At 39.5% G+C, this 25,058-nt stretch overlaps 2 protein-coding genes across 6 annotated transcripts in view; one reads left to right on the top strand and one right to left on the bottom strand.

Moving 5' to 3' along the window:
• LOC149205184 (putative sugar phosphate/phosphate translocator At3g17430) overlaps positions 1–25,058 on the bottom strand; it is a 160,524-nt gene that overhangs the window by 63,476 nt on the left and 71,990 nt on the right. The gene's annotated exons all lie outside the window — the stretch shown is intronic.
• Positions 11,278–12,618, top strand: LOC149205185 (uncharacterized). The gene is made up of 2 exons (XM_089393426.1): positions 11,278–11,825; positions 11,950–12,618. Exons 1-2 carry the CDS (start codon positions 11,698–11,700, stop codon positions 12,443–12,445), a joined length of 624 nt encoding a protein of 207 aa, XP_089249552.1. The 5' UTR covers positions 11,278–11,697; the 3' UTR covers positions 12,446–12,618.

Raw genomic sequence — 25,058 nt, 5'->3', positions numbered from 1 at the left:
AAGTCTGGTGCAACGGTTTCAACCAAAACTCTTCAGCTGATTTCGGTGGACTTAGAATGCCACTGTAGTTGGCTCTTCAACTAATTTCAGTGGACCTAGGGTGCCAGCATAGCTGGCTTGTGGGGGCGTCACTTAGAGATTCCATTTGTGTTTAAAGATTGCAAGTGATTTTGGAGCAATTTGTAGAAGGCAGAATTTATCTTCATTTCCTAGAGGTCGAATTGTTGTTGTTGGGCCGAATTACATTTGCCATCATTTTCAAAACGTAAATTTGCTATTGGAGGTCGAGTTCATTTACTAGAAGTAAGAGCAATTGCCAATGTCATTTGTTGGAGATTGAGTTCATTTGTCAGAGATTTGATCAATTACTAGAAGTTGAATCCCATTGGTTAGAATTGAGTATAATTGTTGATGGTTGAGTCTATTTGCAACAAAAAGGTCGAATACATCATTTGTGGAGGTCACTTATTGAAGACCAAATACATCATTTAAGGAGGTCGATTATTGAAGGCCAAATTGCTCATCATCCTTGGGCGTGAGTTCATCATTTTGGAGGCCGAATTACTCATTATTCTTGTAGGTCGAGTTCACCTGCTAGAGAAGGTCGAGTTCCGTTGTTGGGTCGAATATTTGTTAGAGGCGGCTGAGTTATTTGTTGAGGGCCATGTTATTTCTCTGAGGCCCAAGTTATATTGTTGCCATGTCGAGTTTGCTTGATGAGGCCGACTTCTTTTTTTAGAGGGTCGAGATCATCCTTATTGAAGGTCAAGTTATTCTAGATATTTGTCAGAGTTATATGACATGCTCACATATTGATAATTGGCAAGGAAACCCCTTGACCAAGTTAATAAAATCATGGTTGTGCCTTAAAAATATCTCTATTATGAATTGTTCGTTTATTTTGCATACAAAGTGTTCGAAAAAAAACTTGCACACAAAGTGTTTGTCAAAATTCCTAAAAGAGAAATTTAATCTTTTTACGAGTTGTCCTAGCATATCAGAGATGGTTTTCCTGCCACCCTGAAGGGTTTATTTGAAAATGCTTCATTGTCGATTGTAGCAAAAAAAAATTGGCTGCGACATTTTATTCAAAACTTTGAAGAATACAACAAAAACAACACAAAGGTGATAGAGCAAACTGAAGCATGGGCATTATTAAAGGAAGCAAAGGGAAACGCAAGTTATGGAAAAGCAGTTAAGGGCCGAGAAGCAAAGATTGAAGTGAGCCCTAAGACAGCCTTTGATACACCATTAGAACTATCATATGAGGGTGTCAGGGACACTTAGATCTACCTTGTGGTATTTATTACTCATCTCTATTGGAGATCTCGTTGAAGGCTCAAGTTGGGAGGTGCTTGAGAGAGTTGAGCATCCATCTTTGGAGCCAGACATTGATGAGGTGCAAGTAGATGCAAACACATCTAGCAAGGCCACAAATTTTTTGTGACCGAAAAAATTGTATGCAGAATTTTTTTCAAAAAATTGAAGACTACAACAAAAACTTCACATAGGTGATAGAGTAAATTGAAGCATGGGCATTATTAAAGGAAGCAAAGGGAAAAGCAAGTTTTGGAAAAGCAGTTAAAGGTCAGGAAGCAAAGACTGAAGTGATCCCTAAGACAGCCTTTGATACACCATTAGAGCTATCATATGAGGCTCATAACACTCGTTGTGTGAGGGACACTTAGATTTGCCTCATGAGATTTATGACTCTTCTTAGTTGGAGAATTCGTTGAAGGCTCAAGCTAGGGAGGTGCTCGAGAGAGTTGAGCATCCATCTTTGGAGCCAGCCATTGATGAGGTGCAAGTAGATGTAGAGACATCTAGCAAGGCCACGGGGCTTTCAAACATGAGCCACCAAAGAGAGTTTAAGCATCTGAAGGAAGGCCTTCTAGTGATAACGAAGAAGACCCCGGCACTTCGAGGCACCATATTGCAGCAATAGGTGAGCTTGAGGACCTTGGAGTGGTATGTGTCGTGTCAGCGACCAAGCTAACTAACATTGGGGAACAGCTAAAGTCCCTAACAAGGCAGCAAGGGGAGCATATGTTGGAGTTTCAACACAACACTCTTAAGGAGTACATCGACAAGGCTTACAACACTAGTATCCCACCTCTGTGCATCGGAAAGAGAGAATCAGAGTTTCCTAGACAAATCTTATGGGTTGACTAGGTCAAGAGACAGAGCGACATAAGTTGAGCATGGCACAGAATTAGCGTGGAGGGTTTGTTCCAAGTACAAGTGTTTATGCACTTGATCCCTCTCTCAAGGTTGGATGGCGAGAGATCTCGAGTTGGTACCTGGAGGAGTGGGCTACACTTGTGGAGATAGTCGTAGTCAGAGGTATAGCTTAGCAGGAGCTTTCAGGCATGGGGGATATTGGAGGCCCAGGTTAGCATTGGGTCCAGGTGGGGTTTTCTATCATAATACCAAAGGTGTAGGACGACTATGGCATTGATGGGGTGGTTAACCCAAGGACCAAGCAAACACATTCCTTCACATTTCCATTGAATTTTCAGTCAGTGCTAGCGGCGAGTTGGTTTGACAGAAGAATGCGCAAACTCCAGTTGGTTGTAAAATGTAACTAGGTTCGGTTTTCATAATGACATGTAATTGTGACTTTTGTAAATGATGAAATGAAGAAAATAAAATTATTATTGTAAGCCTTGCTTCATGGGTTTCATGAGCAAGTGATTTTATTTTAGATGGCTCCCATTGAGAGCCTTAGGATTTGTCAAAGAGTCAATGTCATGTCAAATGTAATCTAGTAAAATAGCCCTCCAACGACTAGCACACAGTCCTCTTCCTATGTCGGCCTCAAGATGAATAAAGGAACTCATGTCGGCTCACTCAAGAAGACACACCTATTTGAAGTATCATGTTAGTTTATTAATATGCACCAAAAACTATAAATAGCAACCTCAGCCCAATCCACAGAGATAGAATTTCGATCATATCTCTCGGAAGTTTTCAGTGGTAACAGAGGTTCAGACTTCGCATATCTCTGAGAATTCACAAGAACAGAAGTTTGGATTATCCTCTGCATTCGGATGCGCAGTCACAGTATATAGTTCGGATGATAGTGCAAAAGAAAGTTCAAGGAATGTACAGCAACGAATAGGTGAGGAGCTGATCTCAGTGAACAGAATTCGGATCTCTCTCTCTGTATTTCAAATGGACACATGAGATAACAGTTTGGAATAACAAAGTGTTGAAGGGAAATCAGGTCCCTCTAAAAAGGCAACAAAGCTCAGATCATAGTGACAGTAATCTATGAAATGGATATAATCACAGTATAGACGTTACCTTACAGTATCTCTATCTTAGTGTTATATCAAGTGTAGTTAGGTATTTTTTATGACATGACAGTTCGTTGTCATGAGAAGAGATGATCTCATTTTATGCTATGAATAAGGTCGAAGTGGAAGAGAAGACGAGAAGATGGAAAAAGGACGTGTGTCTTGGTCTTGGAGAGGCTACTAGGTCAAGGGTCTTGGTCTTGGTATTCGTCAATTGGAATCTCTATAAGAAGAATTTGTGTGGGTTTTCCTCTCAAAGAGTGAGAGGTTTTGGCCGTGGCTCATAGCCTACATGTTGTGTCTCTTGTCTATTTATGTTTATGCATTGGTTATTGTTTGATGAAGAAGAACACTAATAACCTAACATGAAGAAGATCCTAATCTAAACAAGTGAAAAGCATTCACAAAAAATCACTAATGGAAGAGAAATCACCTTATGCTAATGCCCTATATTTCTCAACATGGTATCATAGCTAAGGTGTTGAAGTCAAAGGAAGGGCATCTAATCAAAAAGACAATCAAGGATTACGTTTCAAGAAAGGCATCAAAGCAAGGCGAAGGTTATCAAAGCAAAAAGATCGAGATCTACATTAAAGAATCAAACCCTAGATCGAAGAAGTAGCCTACAACAGCAAAAGTTTTGGATCCTCTAGTTGTCATCAAAAGACCACAAAGACCCTCATCAAGTTATCTACAAAGCAAGGTAGCTCGAAGTACTTTAAAATTGAAGATTACATCATCTTGGAGAGAATCGAAATCCTGGAAGCATTTCTGATCTACACTACAAGATAAGTCGAAGTATCTTGAAGGTGAGAAGGCATTATCATCATCTTCAAAGCTATGAGGCAAGCTCCCTATCATTGCAGCAAGGATCCCCTCCTTATCCTTGTAGAAGATCATTCGATGACGCAGCAAATCATCCTCATCTATCACCATCAACAAAAAAAAGCTTGATCTAAAGACATTGTCATCATAAAAGGAGCAATCACCTCTCACTGAAGAAGGGTTTTTCATTTGGAAGAATATCATCCAAAAGGAGCACTAATACATCTTCTTCAACCATCATCAAAGTGATCAAGTTGAAGATTTCATCTTCACTTGTCATGTAAGTACCTTTCATTCTTTAATCAATTTGGTAAAATGACTTCGTGTTTGCAAGGAGATCTATAAGTTGGTTCGGTCATCGAAATTCCTTGCATGGAAAAGGAGAATAAACATAGTTCTCGAAGAAAATGAAGTCATTGAACATATCAATGGAAAGGTCTCCTCGTAATACATGGAAAGGGATCAAAGGGCTCAAGGGATTCTTATGTCATCAGTCAAAGATCCCTCATCCCTATATACCAATATTGGATACATCAAAGGGATATATATCACAAGTTGATAGAGCTATTCTCTGAAGATGCGATAAATATCACACCACTTAGATTTGATCTACGCAAATTGAAGGTATCAAAGGATAAAGAGCTACCTTCATAAGATCTCAACTAGGAGAGATCATAAGAAGATAATCATCATTGTTCTAAACACACTAACTGATGAACAAGGTAACAAATATCCATGGGGATAAGAAAGTTACCTCATTCGACAACTTGTGGTTTCTATGCAAGATAGAAGAAGACAAGTTGAGGGCAAAAGTGTTGAAGGTTAAAGAACTCAAACATTTGGAGCAAGGTAAGGGAAGTTTGGAAAATTTGTTCCTCAGAAAAGAAAGAAGAGCATAGCTGAGATTCAATGCTATAAAGATTGTCCTAAGGAGACAATATCAAAAGAGGAAGAGAAGAAGCCCATATCACCGAAGAAGTGGAGTCGAAGAGAAGAAGTCCAAGAAAAGGGGAAGTAAGAGATCTCTACTATGCTGAGATAGTCTCCCTCACAAAAGGTCTTGTCATAGCTCCTAAATCTTTTGTTATAGGATATGGCTATAATAAATAATAAGATGCATCGTGGCATCATGGAAGCATTAGAAACAAGAGCTCGTGACATCACCATAGGGAATCATGAAGGACAGACAGAACAAAATCCATGGCAGTCAAATATGAAGGATATAGATCTTGGGAACCTCATTGCAAACTTAAGGAAAGGAAGAAGTCATCCAGGACAAGGCTCATCATACATCAAGTAAAAAAGGAAACATTTGTCGAATAGGGATATACAAGATCCTCAAGATTCTCTGATGGAATCCTCATCGAAGGGTTCACTGATCTAGAAAGGAAGCAAGTGTTTCATCAGGGACTCCAACTTGTGGAGTTCATGGGATGATGGTATGATGACATAAGAGATGTAGCAGATAAAGGGGTTGAAGATCTTTTCAATCAAGGAAGTTGTTGAAAGAAGCCTAGATGACCTAAAGGTAAATGAGGTATGTATGCTTGTATTTAATATTATAATGTCATGTCGTATGGTTGCAGGTAACATGGATCACTACTTCTATCTTGAGAAGCATGATCAAGGGAAAAAGATCTCTTCCTCTAAAAGGATGCAGGAAGGCATAGGTCACACTATATGAAATTAACATAATATGTCCTTATATGAAGTATGAGGTGGTTGACTACAATTAAGGAACTCTAATTGGAAGCTCCTAGGAATGAAATGTGTGAAGAAAGGAAGGAAGAGATCGTGAGATATGCAACCATGGTAAAGGCAACCAACATCCAAAAGACCAAGAAAGATTTGACTAGGAAATCTCCCGGAAAGATATGAAGACTTTGAAGGAAGTCTACAAAAGATGGAGACCCTTGACAATGAATATCTTTGGGAGATGTGTCAACATGCAGGATGTTGATGCACACTAGAAGATGTCATGATGAAAGACCATCATAAAGGTAAATTTGATTTAAGTGTTCATTTCTTATTTTTGAACATATATCTAGATGGGCTTATCCAGGACTGCCAAAGTGAAGAACTGTGGATGACTTCCAAGAGGACCATATATAAGGATGTAAGATCCTTCCTAAAATATGGCATGAAGAAAGCAGCATGACATGAAGCAAGGCCAAATGAAGATTGATGGATCACTTTCTAATGAAAGGAATGATGACATGACTGACTCATGGATGAAAGTGATGGATGGTCTGTGCCCTATGTAGAAGCCACAAAAGATGAAGACTCTTGGACAAAGAAATTCATGACATCGAAGGAAGGAGCTCTTCAAGTAGCTGGTCGAGGAGCTATTGTAGGTCCCTAATTAAGAGGGAGCCTAAAAGCAAGTTTCTTACTTGGAAGAAACTTGGAAATTCCTAAGCCAAGAGGGAGCTTAGGTACATTCCTTCCATAGGAATGAGTACATTCCGTTATTGGAATTGATATGTCCTCCCTAATTGAGAGGGAGAGATAGACACATCATTCTGGTCTTCACCTGGGAAGATAGAATGGAGGATTGGGTAATCATCTGGCATCCGATACTCTTTGAGGATGAGATAGGGCATCCAAGATAAGAGTAGTCATGGATCGATATTCTTTGAGGACTAGCTATCCAAGATAAGAATAGTCTAAAGAAGGTCATACTCTGTGAACACCTCGGTGGAGTATGTACCTTGAGAGACAATGATTTTGGTGTCTATGAATCATTAGTGTCAACAACATTGTGCTCTGATCATGTGGATAGAGTTGTTAGTCAATGTCTTACTATGTGACAATGTTGGTTGATATGATGCTAGACAAATCGGTTACCAATCTGATTCTTCTTATGAGAAATTCTTCAAATTGACAATGACCAAGTACCATTATGAACACCTCCCTAGTTAAGAGGGAGTGTTGTAAAATGTAACTAGGTCCAGTCTTCATAATGACATGTAATTGTGACTTTTGTTAATGATGTGATGAAGAAAATAAAATTATTATTGTAAGCCTTGCTTCATGGGTTTCATGAGCAAGAGATTTTATTTTAGATGGCTCCCATTGAGAGCCTTAGGATTTTTTAAAGAGTCATGTCATTTCAAATGTAATCTAGTAAAACAGCCCTCCAACGATTAACACATAGTCCTCTTCCTATGTCGACCTCAAGATGAATAAAGGAACTCATGTCGACTCACTCAAGAAGACACATCTATTCAAAGTATCATGTCGACTTATTAATATGCACCAACAACTATAAATAGCAACCTCGGCCCAGTCCATAGAGATAGAATTTCGGTCATATCTCTATGAATTTTTCGGTGGTAACAGAAGTTCAGACTTCGCATAACTCCGAGAATTTGCAAGAACCGAAGTTCGAATGATAGTGCAAAAGAAAGTTAGAGGAAGGTACAGCAATGAAGAAGCGAGGAGCTTATCTCAGTCAACAGAATTCAGATCTCTCTCTCTATTTCGGATGGGCAGTGACACATGAGATATCAATTTGGAATAACAAAGTGTTGAAGGGAAATCGGATCCCTTCAAAGAGGCAGCAAAGCTCGGATCACAGTGATAGTAATCTATCAAATGGATATAATCACAGTACAAATGTTACCTTACAGTACCTCTGTCTCGGTGTTATATCAAGTGCAATAACGTATTTTTGATGACATGACAATTCATTGTCATGAGAAGAAATGATCTTAGTTTATGCTATGAAGAAGGTTGAAGTGGAAGAGAAGATGAGAAGATGGAAAAAGGACGTGTGTCGTCTTGGAGAGGCTACTAGGTCAAGGGTCTTGGTCTTGGTATTCGTCAATTGGAATCTCCATAAAAAGAATTTGTGTGGGTTTTCCTCTCAAAGAGTTAGAGGTTTTGGCCTTGGCTCATAGCCTACATGTTGTGTCTCTTGTCTATTTATGTTTATGCATTAGTTATTGTTTGATGAAGAAGAACACTAATAATCTAACATGAAGAAGATCATAATCTAAACAAGTAAAAAGCATTCACAAACCGTCACTAATGGAAGAGAAATCACCTAATGCTAATGCCCTAGATTTCTCAACAATGTCCTGGCACATTGCCTGTGTATAGGGCTGCAAGGTAGCCAGCATGACTTGGCGGGAGTCATTCAAATGGAATAGCATTGGTGTGCCGCCAAGTAGGGCATGATATGGAGACGATGTTCTTCCATTGATGTGTTGGGCACAAGGGCCACAAAGGATCAGCAAAGTAGTGACACCCCCACTGGCATGTGTTAAGTTATGCCATTTAGATTTATCAGTGCAAATTAGGAGTGGTGATCCAGATCGCAATGGATTCGCTAGTGGAGTGATGGATACAATGGCACATGCAGGATACCAAACAATACAGGGTGGCAAAGCAACAAGCGTTGGTATCCAATGGTGTACAGAGATATGTTGTAGTGTATAGTGGTATGCAAAGGAATACACAAATACATGGTTGTGTGCAGTGGTGTATGGTGTTGCACAGCGAGATATTAGAGCATTGCCTCCAAAGAGACCTCTTGACAAGGACATCAAATATACCATTAGGATTGGCTTACCCATGATCAGTGAGGGGGCAGATGAGCATCTGGCAGCATCGTGTTCACCAAAGAGTGATCTTTGATTGACATATCAGCAGATCAGAGGTGGAGAGAGGGACATTCACAGGGCTAGCCATGGGTATCCATATGGACTTTTGATCATACCCTTGGGGACCCACACACCTATCACTTTCCAATATTTCTTACAATCGTAGAGGGTTTGGTTGTTGCCACTTGATGCTCTCACCACGAGCAACAAGACACGGGAGGCTCACCTGAGATAGTTGGATGAGACTGTGCATCGTGGATAGGAAAAAGACTTCCCAGTTGAAACATATGGTCGATGTGCAAGTTGACGAATAAAAACTTAGGAATGGTATGATCTACTACAAAGGTAGTGTTGCACTCATTTTTGTCAAAGTTCTAAGGAAACAGATCTACCAATTTTTTAAAAGATCAAGATCGTCAAGACATCGGTTTATTGAGTCACTATAAACCAGTGTTGCACACATCGCGATAAAATCGCGATTAAATCGTAAAATCGCGATTTTTTAAAATCGCCGATTCAAAGCGCGATTTTTATCCAAAAAATCGCCTCTTTTTTTTTATAGCGATTTTTATCGAAAAAATCGCGATTTTTTCGCTTAAAATCGCGAGGGCGCGCGGCAGCGGGGTTTTATATGGAAAAAACGAATTTTTTTTTATTCATTCAGCAGTCCGCCGCGGAGGAGAAGGAGAAGAAGTGAGGGAGAGGGTTGCCGTCGGTTGTGGGAGCGAATCGAAGCGATTTTAGGAGGAATCCAAGCCAAGATCGCCAATTTGTCCATAAACCAGGTATGTAGATTAATTTTTTTTTGTTTTGGTTCTATAAAAACTTTGTTTTTCATTGTTTTTAAAGAATTTTTGGAAATTTTTCATTGATTTGGGATGGGTTATTTGTTATGACTATGAGAACCAATTTTTGATTTTTATTTTCTCATTTTCTTTAAACATTGTTTATTTTTTTTTATTTTTCATTGTTTTTTGGCATTTGGTTGGGTAACTTGGGTTTAGAAATTGGGATTTTGGAAATAATTAGCTTGTAATTTTGCAAATGCTAAATTGTAATTTGTATTTACTATTATCATTTATGTAATCCTAAATTCCTATTTCCTAATCCTTATTTTTCCATAGGTTTGCAAATTCAAAATTCAAAAACAAACATGCCAAGGAAATTGGATCCTTTCTGGGAATATGGTGACCCTAAAACTCCGAATGATAGACAAAACTTGTATTGCAAGTTGTGTGGAAAGGAAATATTCGGGGGGGTGTACAGGTTGAAGTTCCACCTTGCACAAATCCCTGGACGTGATGTGGGGCCCTGTCTAAAGACAAATGCTGAAATTATCCAAAAAGCCATGAGAGCATTGGGAGAATTAGAGCACACTAGAGACGCCAAAGAAGAACTCAAAAGGCAACTAAAAAGGTCAGTTGAAGGAAGTGGGCCAAGTGGCACAGGTTCTACTGCAGCGTCAGTCAATCCGGTAGCTGCATCATCATATTTTGTTCCTCGAACCACACCTGGTTCACAACCAACTATTGGTTCAATGCTAAAAAGAACTGAAAAAGAAAAAGCTGACAAGTTGATGACAAAATTTCTCCTCTGGAGTGATATTCCTTTCAGCATTATAAGGAATAATCCATTTTTCCAACCTACTCTTGATGCTGTTGCCAGTGTTGGCCCGGGGTACAAACTCCCTTCTCTTCATGATTTCAGAGGCCGGCTTCTTCAAGATGAAAAGCGTGACTGCACCCAAAGATTGGAGGATTTTAGGGCATCATGGGCACAAACAGGATGCACTGTTATGTCAGATGGTTGGACTGACCAAAAGGGGAGAACCCTTATAAACTTCTTGGTTAGTTGTCCCTTGGGGACTATGTTTATCAAATCTGTTGATGCAACTCATCAAATGAAAGATGCAAAAACTTTATGTGATTTGCTGGATGTGTTTATTTTGGAGGTGGGTGCAGAAAATGTTGTCCAAGTCATAACGGACAATGCTGCAAATTATGTTGCTGCTGGTAGAATGCTTATGGACAGGCATCCTACTTTATTTTGGACACCTTGTGCTGCCCATTGTATTGATTTGATGTTAGAGGACATTGGGAAAATTCCCTTTGTCAAAGAGGTTGTTGACTCATCAAAAAGCATCACAAAATTTATTTACAATCACACATCTGTGCTTAGCTTGATGAGAAAATGCACCAACAACAAAGAGTTGGTGCGCCCCGCCATTACACGGTTTGCGACGAGTTTCATATCTCTTCAATCCCTCTTGAATTCTATGTGGGATTTGAAGAGAATGTTTCTTTCAGAGGAGTGGCGTGCTTCGTCAATGAGCCGCAAACCAGAAGGAGAGGCCGTCTGCAGACTAGTTTCATACCAGGAGGACTTCTGGGCGGGAGTGCAGGAGGTGTGCGCTGTTACAGAACCTTTGGTAAAGGTTCTTCGGTTGGTTGATGGTGAGAAGCCCGCAATGGGCTATTTGTATGAAGCCATGGATAGGGCCAAAGAAGCCATTCGGTCCTACTATGATGACAAGGGAGATGATTGGTTCCAGAGACAACTCCTTCTATGGAAGGTCATTGATGAGCGATGGAACAACACACTCCATCGTCCCATTCATGCTGCTGGCCTTTTCCTGAACCCTGCATTTTCTTATGCATGTGGGTTTAATTTTGATGTTGAGGTCGTGGAAGGATTATTAACCTGTGTCCAGAAGATGGTGAGAACTTCAGAAGAACGTATGGAGGTCTCTAGACAAATTGAGCAATATAAGTTGTCAGCTGGCACATTTGGCTTTGAGATGGCTGTCATTGATAGGACGGTTAAAATGCCAGGTATTTTTTAGTTTGTACTATGTAGTATGTACTTTGTAACTTTGTTTCAAATTTCATTGTTTCTTCAAATTCCATTTTTTTCTTATGTTTATTTAAAATTTTCTTTGTAATTTTGTTGTAGACGCATGGTGGAAGATGTATGGTGGCAGAGTCCCCCTTTTGCAAAATCTTGCCGTGCGGATCCTCAGCCAAACATGCAGCTCCTCGGGATGTGAGCGCAATTGGAGTGTATTTGAAAAAATACACAACAAGAAGCGCAATAGGTTAACACTTAAACATTTAAAATATTGCAAATTTCCAAATAAATTTTTGAATTCATTAAAGTTTTAAACAATATTTTTTTTATAATATTAATTATTAATTTATTATTTCATGAACTTTGTACAGGTTGGAGTCCCATAGACTTAATGACATGGTCTATGTCTACTACAATCTTCGATTGTGGGTGAAACAACTAGAGAAGACACCTGATACGGAAGCCATCTCATTGGATGGGATTGACACCACTGCTGAATGGAGGGTTGAGACCGAGAGGCCTCTCATGGATCCCACTGAGGATTGGTTAGTGCAGGATGAGGGGGAGGAGGAGGGGGAGGAGGAGGAGGAGGAGGAGCAGGAGCAGGAGCAGGAGGAGGAGGAGTTGGAGGAGCAGGAGGAGGAGGTGACACCGCCTACCCGGGCTACCCGGGCTACCACTACCACCAGTAGAGGACGTGGTCTCCGTCCACCTCAGCCTCCTGTAGCTGCTACTACTAGTTCTTCAGCTTCTAGAGCACGTCAGACTCCACTGCCATTTCCACCACCACAGGCACCAGCTTCTACATCTAGAGGGAAAGAGAAAGTTGTGCCATTTTCTCGCAAGAGGGGCAGAGGAAATCAATAGGATTAGACTTTCATTTTATTGTATATGACATTATGACATGATGAGATACATTATCATATTTTTTGTTGATATTTTGAGGCTGAGTTGGACTTGGGACTCAGGACTTACTATTCAGGACATGATTCAATGTTATGTGTGATTTTAGCGCTAGAAATGATATTGAACATCTTATATATTAGTTTTTTTATCATATTTATGTGTCAATGTATTTATTTTATGTTGTAGATGGTTTAGATATTAAAAAAATTGAAAAAAAATGAATATTTTTGTGCCAAACGATTTTTTCCCGCTTTTTTCCGATTTTTTCCCGATTTTAACGATTTTTTCCGCTTTTTTCCCGGCGCCGATTAAATCCCGATCGCGATGTGTGCAACATTGCTATAAACCCATTCTGCAAAAAAATTAATGTAAATGATGCTAGTAAGATCGTGTATGTATGTAACAACCTAGGCAAGCCTATTATTTTGGTGACGAATTTCATGCTAGGAGGTTTTTCGTCTCACTGATTCATTTGTGTTTCTAAACACAAATGATCGACAGGCTTTGGGATGGAATTTAGTGTCAAAGTCTTAGGTGAATGCTAGTGTTATAGTCGAGTCTTCTGTAAAAGTGATTTGGGAAGAATTAAAGCTAATTGGCTAAATTATTTTATTACAAGTCACTTGATCTACTAAATCATAGTATCGCAGAATTGAGTGTGTAATTTGAGGGTTTATACCAAACGGTGTTCCCCCTTGGAGGGTTGAAAATGTACCTATCTTATGTAAAAAATATTTTAGTGCATGGTCCCTCACCATGGTTAAAATATTAGAGGGCTGAACAAATATTTAATCCCCTCAAGTGTCAATTAATTAATTTTTCTCGCAAAAAATAAATTAATCTTAAGCTAGAAAATTAATTAATTAGAGTCAAATTTAGAGTCATAGAGAAATTAAATTCTCCAAGTGAAAAATTTTGTAGGTATCAATGAAATTAAATTTTGGAGGTCTCCCACCAAGGGAATATTGGAAATTTCAAGAAAATTTGGGCCCTTCGACCTTGGTGGTCAAGTCAAAGTTAATTTTTTGAGGAAATTAGCTCAAAATAATTAATTTTGAGCTAATAAAAAATGGGATAAATGAGAAATTCGAAAATTCCTCAAAAATAAATATTTTCAACGGTGGAGATTAAAAGATGATTAAATATTTTTCGACGAACGAAATTATTTTGACAATGATCAAACCAACTAGCCGTTATTTTTCCACTTGGATGATTTATTTATAAACTGAGAGTCATTTGTGTCTCAAGCCATCTGATGTTTGGCTAATGTAACTCTATGACGCTGATGTAAAGCTATTGTCCCACTGGCAACGTTTTGAAGAATCATAACAAAGGCTTTGTGGTGCAGTTCATGGTGTCTCTGATCTATTGATTTGTGGTATGTGCTGGGTACGAGCATTCCTATATTGTGCTTTATAATTTTTATTGAATCGTTATTTCATTGTAGGTGATAGGAACATTCTATTGGTAAGTTGTGGACTTATCTTAAGTGATCCAATTCACTGTGTGTTCTAACAATTTATCCTTCATAAAATATATAGTGTTTGCAAGTTCCCCAACCCTTGGGCTCCAAGTTCACAAATTGTGGGCACAGGCTAACTATGTTTGGATACTTAATATTTTTATGGTTTTCTAACTTCGCTAAGGTTATGGTTTGGCATATTTATCTTTTGAAATACATTTAACCATTTATCAAAGAATTTACAAAAAATTATCTCAAAATTTCTTCAAGCCTTATACACATGTATATTTTGTAAATATGTTTGTAAAATAAAATTTTGTAAATAATTTTCTAACCCTTGTTTGCAGCTGGAGGTTTTGGGGTTTCTGGGATTTATTTTAAATTCTTGTATATATTGGGGTTTTGGGCTCTTGTAATTTTATTTGTGCAGGTAAGCTTCAAGCTAGATCTGAAGAATTTCAAGGGTTTCAAGGGCTTCAGCTTTGGAATATTTTTGTGAAAGTTTCGAGAGGGGGTTCTAGATCTAAAAAGGCAAAATCCCCCATCTTTTGTCTCTCCAAGCTCAACATTCAAGCCCAAGGAGAAGAGGCATCAACCCTCAGAGGAAATTTTTGTCTCATTTTTTGGCAAATTTTGGAAGTCTGAAGCAAAAATAAAATTTATGTTGGGGTTTGAATTTTTTTGGAGCTCCCTAGGTTGAGTTTACCACAATAGCAGGCCTTTATTGGCCCCCTCCTCCTCCTTCAGCTCATCTTCAGGCCTGCCGCAACCCCTTTAGCCCTTTTCCTGCCCTCACCTCCCTCCTTGCCTTTCCATCCAGCCTCCTATCCCTTCTGTTGTCCCTTATCTCCCCTTTTCATCCCTTTCCTTCCCCTCTATTAACCCTTTTCCTCTTTGTCATGGCCTTACCTTTCTTCCTAGCCCTCTCCCAACCTTCCGCTCTCCCTCCTATCCTTTTTGTCCTGCGCTTTCTTCCCTTGGCTCCCCTCTTTCTTCCTTCATCCCCTCACGGGAGCCCTCACCTCTCCTCCTAACCCTCTCCCTTGCCTCAATCCTCTTCATCCCTTCCTACCTGCCCCCTCTTCCGCTCTACGTCAAACCCTTATCCCTCAACCACATGATGGAAATACTGAGGAGGGGGGGTGAATCAGTATTTCTTTTCAATTGTTCTTTTTATCACCAAAAAAACATTTATATATGGAACATAGAAATAGATAGCTGGAATAAATGATTTTATTAATATAATATGTGCAATGAAATAGATACAATATATAAATGGTTGCAATCAGTTGCCAAGCACCAACTTGGACTTTTGTGAGGCTCCAACCTCCAGAGCACCAACTCTGTTTTTCCAAGGCAACAGTCCTGGACTTAGGAGCACCAACTCCCAAGGACTCCAATCCTTTCAGTTCTGAGGCTCCAACCCCGCAGGCTCCAACCCTTTATTATAAATTGTTATAATCTGTGTTGTTGTAGTTCTCTGCTCCCAAGCCTGCTGAGCTTATGCTTCACTTCTATTCTCCTGCTTCTCCTGCCTCTGCCTGAACTTCAACTTCCTCTAACTCTGATTATTCACACGTGCACTACCCTTTCCTTGTTTTTCCTATTTTATGTATTCCTGATGCCTCTGACTGTTGGTTTCCGCTTTTCGCTAGCTCTTCGGCTTCCTCAACGCTCGCTTCAACTTCCTCTGCGCTTGCTTGCCTCTTTGGCTTCCCGATTCTTCATGTCGCTTTGGCTTCCTCTGCACTGGCTTGTCCTTCGGCTTCCCAGCTTTCGGCTTCCTCTGTCTCTTCGAGTTCACCAACACTCCAGGGACACGTAAATTCAAAAGAGAGGACCGAAATACACAAAGAAAAAATGTTGCATATTAAAAACTGTAACAAAGCCCCTTTTTCAATAATAATATGCATACACAGGACTTTATTGTTTTACGGAGAGACTGTACCAATCAGGAGGCCCCACCTGCCACGTCACAATCGCAATCGCAATCGCAATCGCCATCGTTCAGGCCTACTGAACTATCGGAACCGTTATTTATGCATTTTGGCCTTCAAAACCCCGGGCAATACAATTATTTGAAATACACAGGAATATATGGAAAAAAACCTGACCGAAACGCTTAAGGCCAGACTTCAAATTCATTACACCTGCATCTATAATTGCATCGGGTCCGCTCCTCCACAACGTTATCGCAATCGGCAATCGTGGCTTCCGAAGGTCTTTTATAAGTCGAGCCCATGACAATGTTGATGGCCAATGACCGATTCCCCTACGAATGCGATATGATGTTAAGTTGTAGTTGATAACCCTTCGGGTCCGTGTGTAATCGCAATCGCAGTTTATATTGCCATCCCTTTATAACTTGCAATGGATAACTCCCGACATGGCGGACGCGATATAGCATTAAGTCAAACTGTAATGTTGCAGCGGGTCCGCAACATATCACAATTCGCATGTTTTAATGGGGCAAGGCTTAGAGCCCAAATATAACGATACATATGAAATACACTTAAAACCCGCTTTGAAGCACTTACCCAGACTTCCGTTGTTTATACACCCAGACATATATGTCTCGTCGGGTCCGCACATGTATATCGTTGTCGGGGGTTTCGGGTAGTGGCTCATAATAGAACCCGTTGATTATAATTTCTCCGATATATATATATATATATATATATATATATATATATATATATATATATATATATTTCCGCTTCCAATCTATATATTTTCCGCCTCCGATTCCAATCTATATATTTTATATATATATATATATATATATATATTTAGCCTCCGATAGTGTATATTGCATATATATTATATGTTGCTCCGCCTCTGCCTTTAGCCTTTATGTCTTCCACTCTTCCTCTATGCTCCTCTGATCGATCTTCCTTTGGATTCTGATAGTTCTTCTATGGCATATATTACCCCCGATACTCCCGATATGCCTCCTCCTCTAGCTCCGATAGCTCTGTTTTGCTCCTCCGATAGCTCTACTTTGCTCCTCCAATATGCTCTGCTTTTATTTTCTGCAATACTCCTCTTTTGATGAATTCCTCCGCCTCCAACGGCTTGACTGCCTTGGCTTTCCTCTGGCTCCTAGAATATTGCCATATTGACATCAATGACAATCTATGTCAACACCGCAGGCCTATTCAAGCTCTTCTTTCTGTGCGGCAAGCCTATTCAAGCTTTTCCTTGTCATCAGCAGGCTTCTTAGGCCTCTTTCCTCCTTTGTTGTGAGGTCTCATTAGCCTCTCTCCCAAGTAAGATTATAACTCGTTGACAAGTACTTATTGATATAACGCATAATCAAACCATAACTAAGTACTTAAACAACCTAAGCAATCTTAACTTGAGAAACACTCATAATCCTTGCATATCATCCTAAGTTAGTCTTGCATTTAATAATAATTTACCTTCAAGCATAAGCTTAGTTGATAGACATTTAGGGCCACCCTTTCTCAATTTAGCTTGAGGAACTTAGACCCTCTTTCGTGGTTAACACAGTGACCTTGCATTCGTCAAAGCCACCATCTTTGCAGTGCCGAAGGAATCGAGCGGTTGGAACACGAGGGGGGTATCGTTAATAAAGCCTATGCTTGCTTCTCGTTGGATTCCATCCCATAACCTACTCTAGAGACTAGTTCCTAAACAGTTAAGAGGGAGGTTCCACTTAAAGTAGGCATATAACTTAAAAGTGACCAAGATCTTTCCATTTCATCTAGATCCTAAGATTTGCATCTCATATAGGTTAGTGCAACATCTAAGAAACGATTGTTCATCTGGCTACTTGGTCTTAAATTATAATAAGCAAGAATTTTGACTCCATAAGGCACTAGTCTCATATCTGAATCTAATCTAATATTTGAATCTTGCTAAATTTAACCAAGAAGCTAGGACACTCAATTGTGTTTCTCGGGCTTGTTGGTTGCCAACTTGCTTTCCACCTTCACATTTTCATAGCCTGTTGTTGGGAGAGAGCTAGAACGGAGTGGGCGAGGATCGGTGTGACAGCCCCCACCTTGAGTCATTGTCGCGGTGGCTGTACAATCTGAGCGACATCAGGTAGCATATGTTTTGCCCCTAAATTCACACTTAGGGAAATGATCATGGGAGACTTGCATGATACACCATCAGCGGGGCATTCTGGGGCATTATATGAGCATGAGGTACAGTGGATGGTAAACCTCCTTTACAAGAGGGTGTTTAGGCTCAAGGCAGTATCTAGGTACATCATCAAGAGGTGTGATAGCAGATTTCGCTATGTGATCTAGCAAGAACAGTGCGGTTTAGCATGCACCGGGTTGATTCTTAATCCCTGGTGTCCATTTATTGATTGCATACAGGGATCAGAAATGAGGCACAGATGGGTTCCAACACTTATCAGTACTACGTAGAAGCAGATAACAAGGGTTGGGAGTTGTGAACTTCCGACTATGGGAACCAATTGATGGATGGATCACTCCACTTCTTGATCAGCAAGGTTATGACAGCAAGTGATCTAGTTCATTCTTGGGGGATCATTGAGGCCTTCACCATATGGCAAGGCAGCTTTCCCTTGTTTTTGCCTAGCATCAAGACTAGCCATGGGTTGGTAAGTGTTATGAATTTAAAATTCATAAAAATTAAATATTTAAATATTATTTTTAATTAAGGAAATAATAAGACATAAATAAATAAATTTGCAATTATTAAGTTAGATTTGCTTAAACGAAGAGACAGCAAGCCCAACGGACATGTCTCTTTAAATGGGCATGGTCAGTCAACTCCTATTTATGGAGCACCACCACAGCCTTGTAATCATCCATCCAATTATTTAATTAAATATATATACATATTTACATTTCAATGAAATTGTAAGTTCAGTCTTCAGCGCATAGTTTTCTTCTCATATTACTCTAGTGTTATCAGAGCCAAATTCTTCGGGCAACACCCCCACGTCGCCCTGCTGGCCGTCAGGCCCTACAACCCTCCCATACCTCCGCTGCTATCTCCCGACATCACTGCATCCTCTGTCTTCTGTTGTCCCATTGTGCCCTCTGCTGTTGTCTTTTCCTGTCTCCACTGTGTCCATCGCTCCTCGTAGACCCCTCCCACCTGCCTACGTCCCAAATCTCTGCCTCCTCCCACACCCCTGGCTCCACGCCCGTCGTTGTCCCCTATGCTGCAGACTCTCGTGCCCACTGCAATGTTGACAGCTTGTTTGTTCCCCGTCTGATGTTGTCCTCCTGTCGGCTTGACCATGTAGAATTATTTGTGCCTCTCTGCGTTGTTATTAGCTGATCGTATCGTCATATTGCACGATAAATATTTCGTCAAACATTGCGTCTTCCGATTGAAAGGCGTGGTCATAAACATTAACATAAACATTATAGGTTAATAATTATATAGTTCATAAGGTTATATAGTTACGGTTAGATATATTTACATAATAATAAATCAATTATATAAATTAATTGATTTAACTATATTAAAAGATAGATATAAACAAAAACAATTATAAAATTTAAAATTTAAAAAAAAAATTGGGTCCACTAGGAAGAAAAAGAACAAAATGAGCCATGACGATAATTCAAAAAAAATTCAAGAACAACTCGACAAGCTGCGGAAACGCCTTGACGATGTCGAAAGGAAGCAAGACAATTTTGGGAAGACTCAAAAGGACATGGCATAGAATATCTGAGTTATAAAAGACATGGTGAGCCAGTCTAATAAGGAGCCAATCCACCCTCAACCATGCGAGACCCCGAACACTGGAAGACAAAAATTCCCCAAATACGGGATTTTTGGGGCACGAACAGCCAAGAATATCGCAACTACACTTCGAAGGAAGCCAGTGTTATACTAAGCCTTCAGAAAGAAACCGTCTTAAAATTAAGAAAGGAATTACCTAAGTATGATGGTAAGGACCATAAAGGCATTGTAGCATGGGTAAATAAGATGGACGTAGTTTTTTTAGCAAACCCACCACTCAGAGAACAAGAAAGGGTCATGACTACATCCAACTACCTAGAAGCAGAAGCGTATGATTGGCTTTTGTGGTGGTCTTCTAAATGTAAAGGTTGCTCGTTCAATTGGCAAAACTTTAAAAATGCCCTACTGAAAAGATTTCATGACAAGGAAGAGAATGATATATACGATAGATTCGTTCACCTCAAACGGAAAGGGACAGTGAGTGAATACACTCACAAATGGGAAGTGTTGGCAGTAAGGCAAAGAGGATTTTCAGATGAAGAATTGTTGTGGACTTAAAGATTATATTCGGGAAGAATTAAAATTACATAAACCCAAGACCACTGAAGATGCCAGACACGCAGCTATAATTATCGAACGAAAATATAAACTCCATAAGGCACCATATGCCAATAACGACAAAACAAACAACTACTCCAAGGGGAAGTCAGGTAAACCAACGTCGGGGAACACTAGCAAGTACGTTCCACCACCAATGCGCAATGAAGGGAAACAATAGTCTAGTGTTGAAAGAAAAAAGGATGGAAAATGTTGGAAATGCGAAGACAAGTATTATGTAGGACACAAATGCACAACACAAAAACTTTACCACTACAAAGCTGAACAAGAAGAAGAATCTTCAAAAGATAGCTCTGATGAAGATAACAATGAAGAAAATGAAAACCCTAATCCAGAATTAGAAGAGGATATGACAAGAATTTCTCTGGAAACCAGCACAGGGATAGCTCAGTTGCAGACACTAAAGCTCAAGGGTCACATCAAGAAGCAAAACATTATCGTTCTAATAGACTCAGGGAATGCACAACTTCGTGGATGACAATGTTGCAAAAAGACAAAACATTGTTGCTTACCCTGTAGCAGATTTAAAAGTTATGGTAGCAGATGGGAAACGTATAGATGAAATAGGTAAGTTCCATAAAGTTAAATTGCAATTAAGCAAATACGAAATGGAATCCAATTTTTATACAATCCCCCTAGAACGAGTAGACGTCTTTCTAGGGATACAATGGTTTACAAACAGTAGGCACGTATTCAGCGAATCACCAAAAGCAATTCATTAAGTTCAAGTGGGATGGAAGGAAGTATAAGATGTTTGGGTTCCAAGCTCCACCCACTTAAGTCATCTCTGCTCAACAAATGAAAAAACTTATTCGCAAGCGGGCCCCAGCATTTTTTGCACAATGTCAGTAGTTGGAGTTATTATCCATAGAAGGGGCTCACCGGCCATCGGAAATTTCATCCCTAATCCAAAAATACGAGAAGGTTTTTCAAGATCTACCAATGAAATTACCCCCTGAAGGGAAAATTGAACACATCATCGAAGTCAAACCAGACTTGACACCAATAAATATTCAGTCATATCGTTATCCCCATCACCACAAGACAGAAATAGAACAATTGATACAAGACATGCTAAAGCATGGAATCATTACGAAAAGTAAAAGTCTTTATGCTGCACCCGTAGTATTGGTCAAGAAGAAGGATGGATCTTTCCAATTATGTATAGATTACAGAGGGTTAAGCAAAATCACTATCAAACATAAGTTTTTGATTTCGTTCATTGATGAAATGTTAGATGAACTACATAGTTAACATGGACATGGAAAGAACACCTCAAGCATCTGGAAAAAGTATTATCTGTATTGGAGAAGAATCAACTCTATGCTAAATTATCAAAGTGTACCTTTGGGCAAAAGGAAGTTGAATATCTAGGACATGTCATATCAAGGGAAGGAGTCAAAGTGGATCCCAACAAAATCAAGGCAATCAAAGAATGGCCCAAACCCAAGAATGTATCCAAGCTAAGAGGATTTTTTGGTCTAATCGAGTATTGCAAAAGATTTATAAAGAACCATGTGCATTTGACAGCACCCCTGACCAATTTGTTAAAGAAGAATGCTTTTCAATGGAATGACCAAGCAGACAAGTGTTTCAAGAATCTAAAGGAAGTAATGTCAACCACACCAATGTTAGCGACTCCTCACTTCTCCAAACCGTTTGTGGTCGAATGTGATGCTTCGTGATTTGGAATTGGAGTTGTATTAATGCAGGATAACCACCCGATACCGTTTGAAAGCAGGAAACTTAATAAACGAGAAGGCTTGAAATCAATATACCAAAAGGAGATGCTCGCCATCATACATGCTTTAACAAAGTGGCCCCGATACTTGCTTGGGAGTAAATTTTCAATCTGAACCGACCACAACAATCTTCAATTCTTACTTCAACAAAAGACATTATCGACTGAACAACGGAAGTGGATGTAGAAGTTGTCAGCTTTTGACCTAGAAATATTGCACAAGAAAGGGAATGAGTATATCGTAGTTGATGCACTCTCACGTAAGGATGACGACAACACAACATGTGTCGCCATGATAGTTGTTTCGGAATGGTTGGATGAAATACGAGCCGAATATGCCAAGGATGAGGATTGTGACTTTATGATTAAAAACATGAATCAATATACCAATTTCGAGTGCAAGAATGACATAATATGGTACAAAAGTAGAATTTACCTAACACCATCATCCAAATTTAAGATGAAGATTTTAAAAGAATCTCACAATTCGCCCGCGGCCGGATACGTCGAATTCTTCAAGACTTACTACAACATCTGACAATCATTCTATTGGAAGAGCTGCAGAGCATGAGCAATGAAATTCATAAATATGTTACAGAATGTGATGTGTGTCAAAGGAATAAGAGTGAAAATATACCAACCCTAGGGTTGTTACACCCGCTACACATATTCCAAATCAGAAATGGGAAGAGATTCAATGGACTTCATTGAAGGACTACCTGCATTTAACGGTAAGGATAAGATATTTGTCGTAGTCGACAGACTCACTAAATATGCCCATTTTGTGGCCATAAAAAAAATTAACACCACTAAGCAAATTGTGGAAATGTTTTGTAAAACATATACAAACTACATGGGTTTCCCAAAGCTATAGTAAGTGATAGAGACACAAAGTTCAAAGGTTTTTTTTGGAAGGAATTTTGCCACCAGGCAAGAATATCCCTCAACATGAGTTCAGCTTATCACCCCCAGACAGATGGTCAAACTAAGGTCGTGAATAAATGCTTGGAAACATATCTTCGTTGCTTCGTCACTGATAAACAGAATAAGTGCAATCAATGGCTACACCTGGCAGAATGGTGGTATAACACCACCTGCCATACGTCGGCTAAAATGACACCCTTCCAAGCTCTCTATGGTTATGAACCACCCAAATGGAAGGACTTTGCACTATTTGATTCTAGGGTTCCAACAGTGAAAAACCACTTAAAAGAAAACCAAAGAATCATTAACTTATTAAAAGAGAATCTAATTATGGCACGTAATAGAATGAAACAAGAAGTTGATTGACATCGAACTAAACGAGAGTTCGAAGGAGGAGATTGGGTCTTTGTCAGACTGCAACCTGATAAGCAATTATCATTAAAAACAACAAGGGAAAATTAAACTATCACCTAAATATTATGGATTGTACGAGATAATCGAAAAAATAAGTAGCGTAGTCTATGGATTGAAGCTGCCAAATGAATCCATAACACCTTCCATGTATCAAATCTCAAAAAAGTACTAGGGAAAAACCAAATAGCTCAACTGAGATATCGTAGACTGATGAAGAAGGAAGATTCATCTTACAACCTGAAGGTATACTTGCCACCAAAGAGAAAGCACTATGATCCAAGACAATAAAGGAGTACCTCATCAAATGGAAGAAATTACCAGAGGCAGGTTCGCCCTAGGAGTCAGAACGTTTTCTTCAGCAACACCTAGCGTTAGCCATGCTTTGTGGACAAAGCACTTTTAAGGGGAAGGCAATGTTATGAATTTAAAATTCATAAAAAATAGATATTTAAATATAATTTTTAATTAAGGAAATAATAAGACATAAATAAATTAATTTGCAATTATTAAGTTAGAATTGCTTAAACAAAGAGACAGCAAGCCCAACGGACATGTCTCTTTAAATGGGCATGGCCAGTCAACTCCTATTTATGGAGCATCGCCACAGTCTTGTAATTATCCATCCAATTATTTAATAATAATAATATACATATACATATATATATATATATATATATATACATTTCAATGAAATTGCAAGTTCAATCTTCAGGGCACAGTTTTCTTCTCATATTACTCCAGTAGGCTCTAACATCACTGAGTTGCATTACCAATATGGGCTCCATGGGCGCGGGCTGCACTCCTTACCAGTATTGTGGTCGAGAGTTACAAGAAAGGTTGATTTAGTATGGGCATAGTAGACAGATAATTATGATCATAGGAGCACATTATTCGCATGGTGGTTTCTATTGGAAACTAGTGTGGGAAGCTGGGGTACAGGACTGGGCGGTTCAGCTACCGTTAGGGATGAGTTGGTCTTTACAAGTGAAGATCACTCACATCTTCCATTAGACCTCAATTTTACGTAGAGCGTTTAACTTCTTAGTGATTCATTGATGTTATGGGGCGCCTCACTAGTATGGCAGCATGATCAACAAGAGGAGGTTGTGGTTAGCCTCATGTGAGGATCTTTTTTGCAGGGGTTGGAATGTACCCTCAGGAGCTCACTCTTAAGGTACATAGGATTGGTTCCATGGTAGGGTAACTTCTTGAGGAGTTGATTGGGGTTTTGCACTATTGAGATGCTTTACTTACTGGTGATATGCGGAGGGCCTCTGGTGCCTACAACTTCTTGGAGAGTGAGTGGAGCGAGGAATGCTTCACATTGATCAGGATGAATTATTATCAAGGATTCATTCATGTTGGGGTATTACAGTGGCTTGGAGTGGCTCAATGGCACATTTGGGACCCTAGTAATAGTTTCAGGCTTCAGCTTGAGTTAGCCTACAAAGCGACATCTTGTGATAGCATTGCTCGAGGACAAGCAATTTTGGAGAGGGAGGACTGTAATGTCCCCAATTTTTGGATAACCATGTGATGTGGTTAGGGGATATGTCCAGAGCTTGTGTCAGTCAGGTAATAGAAGCGGGATTACACAATCGGTGGGCGCGGAGGGTTAGGAGAAGTTTTATGGGGTCTGACTGGGATCGCTTGCGATACTTCATCATCAGGATTAGTTCTGCATAGTTTGATCTTGCTTTCATTGCATTCTGATA

This window comes from Pinus tabuliformis, chromosome 1_2, assembly GCF_031772625.1.
Source record: "Pinus tabuliformis cultivar Carrire ecotype Pingquan chromosome 1_2, CPIR1, whole genome shotgun sequence".
NCBI classification, from domain to species: domain Eukaryota; kingdom Viridiplantae; phylum Streptophyta; class Pinopsida; order Pinales; family Pinaceae; genus Pinus; species Pinus tabuliformis.
Note: the sequence above shows the minus strand (reverse complement) of the source record. Positions and strands in the feature narration are given on the sequence as shown.

Bases quoted from the DNA above. Each gene is read 5' to 3' on its own strand.
- LOC149205185 (XM_089393426.1), top strand. From the start codon at position 11,698: ATGTATGGTGGCAGAGTCCCCCTTTTGCAAAATCTTGCCGTGCGGATC. The intron at 11,826-11,949 runs GTTAACACTTAA...AACTTTGTACAG, and splicing joins CACAACAAGAAGCGCAATAG to GTTGGAGTCCCATAGACTTA.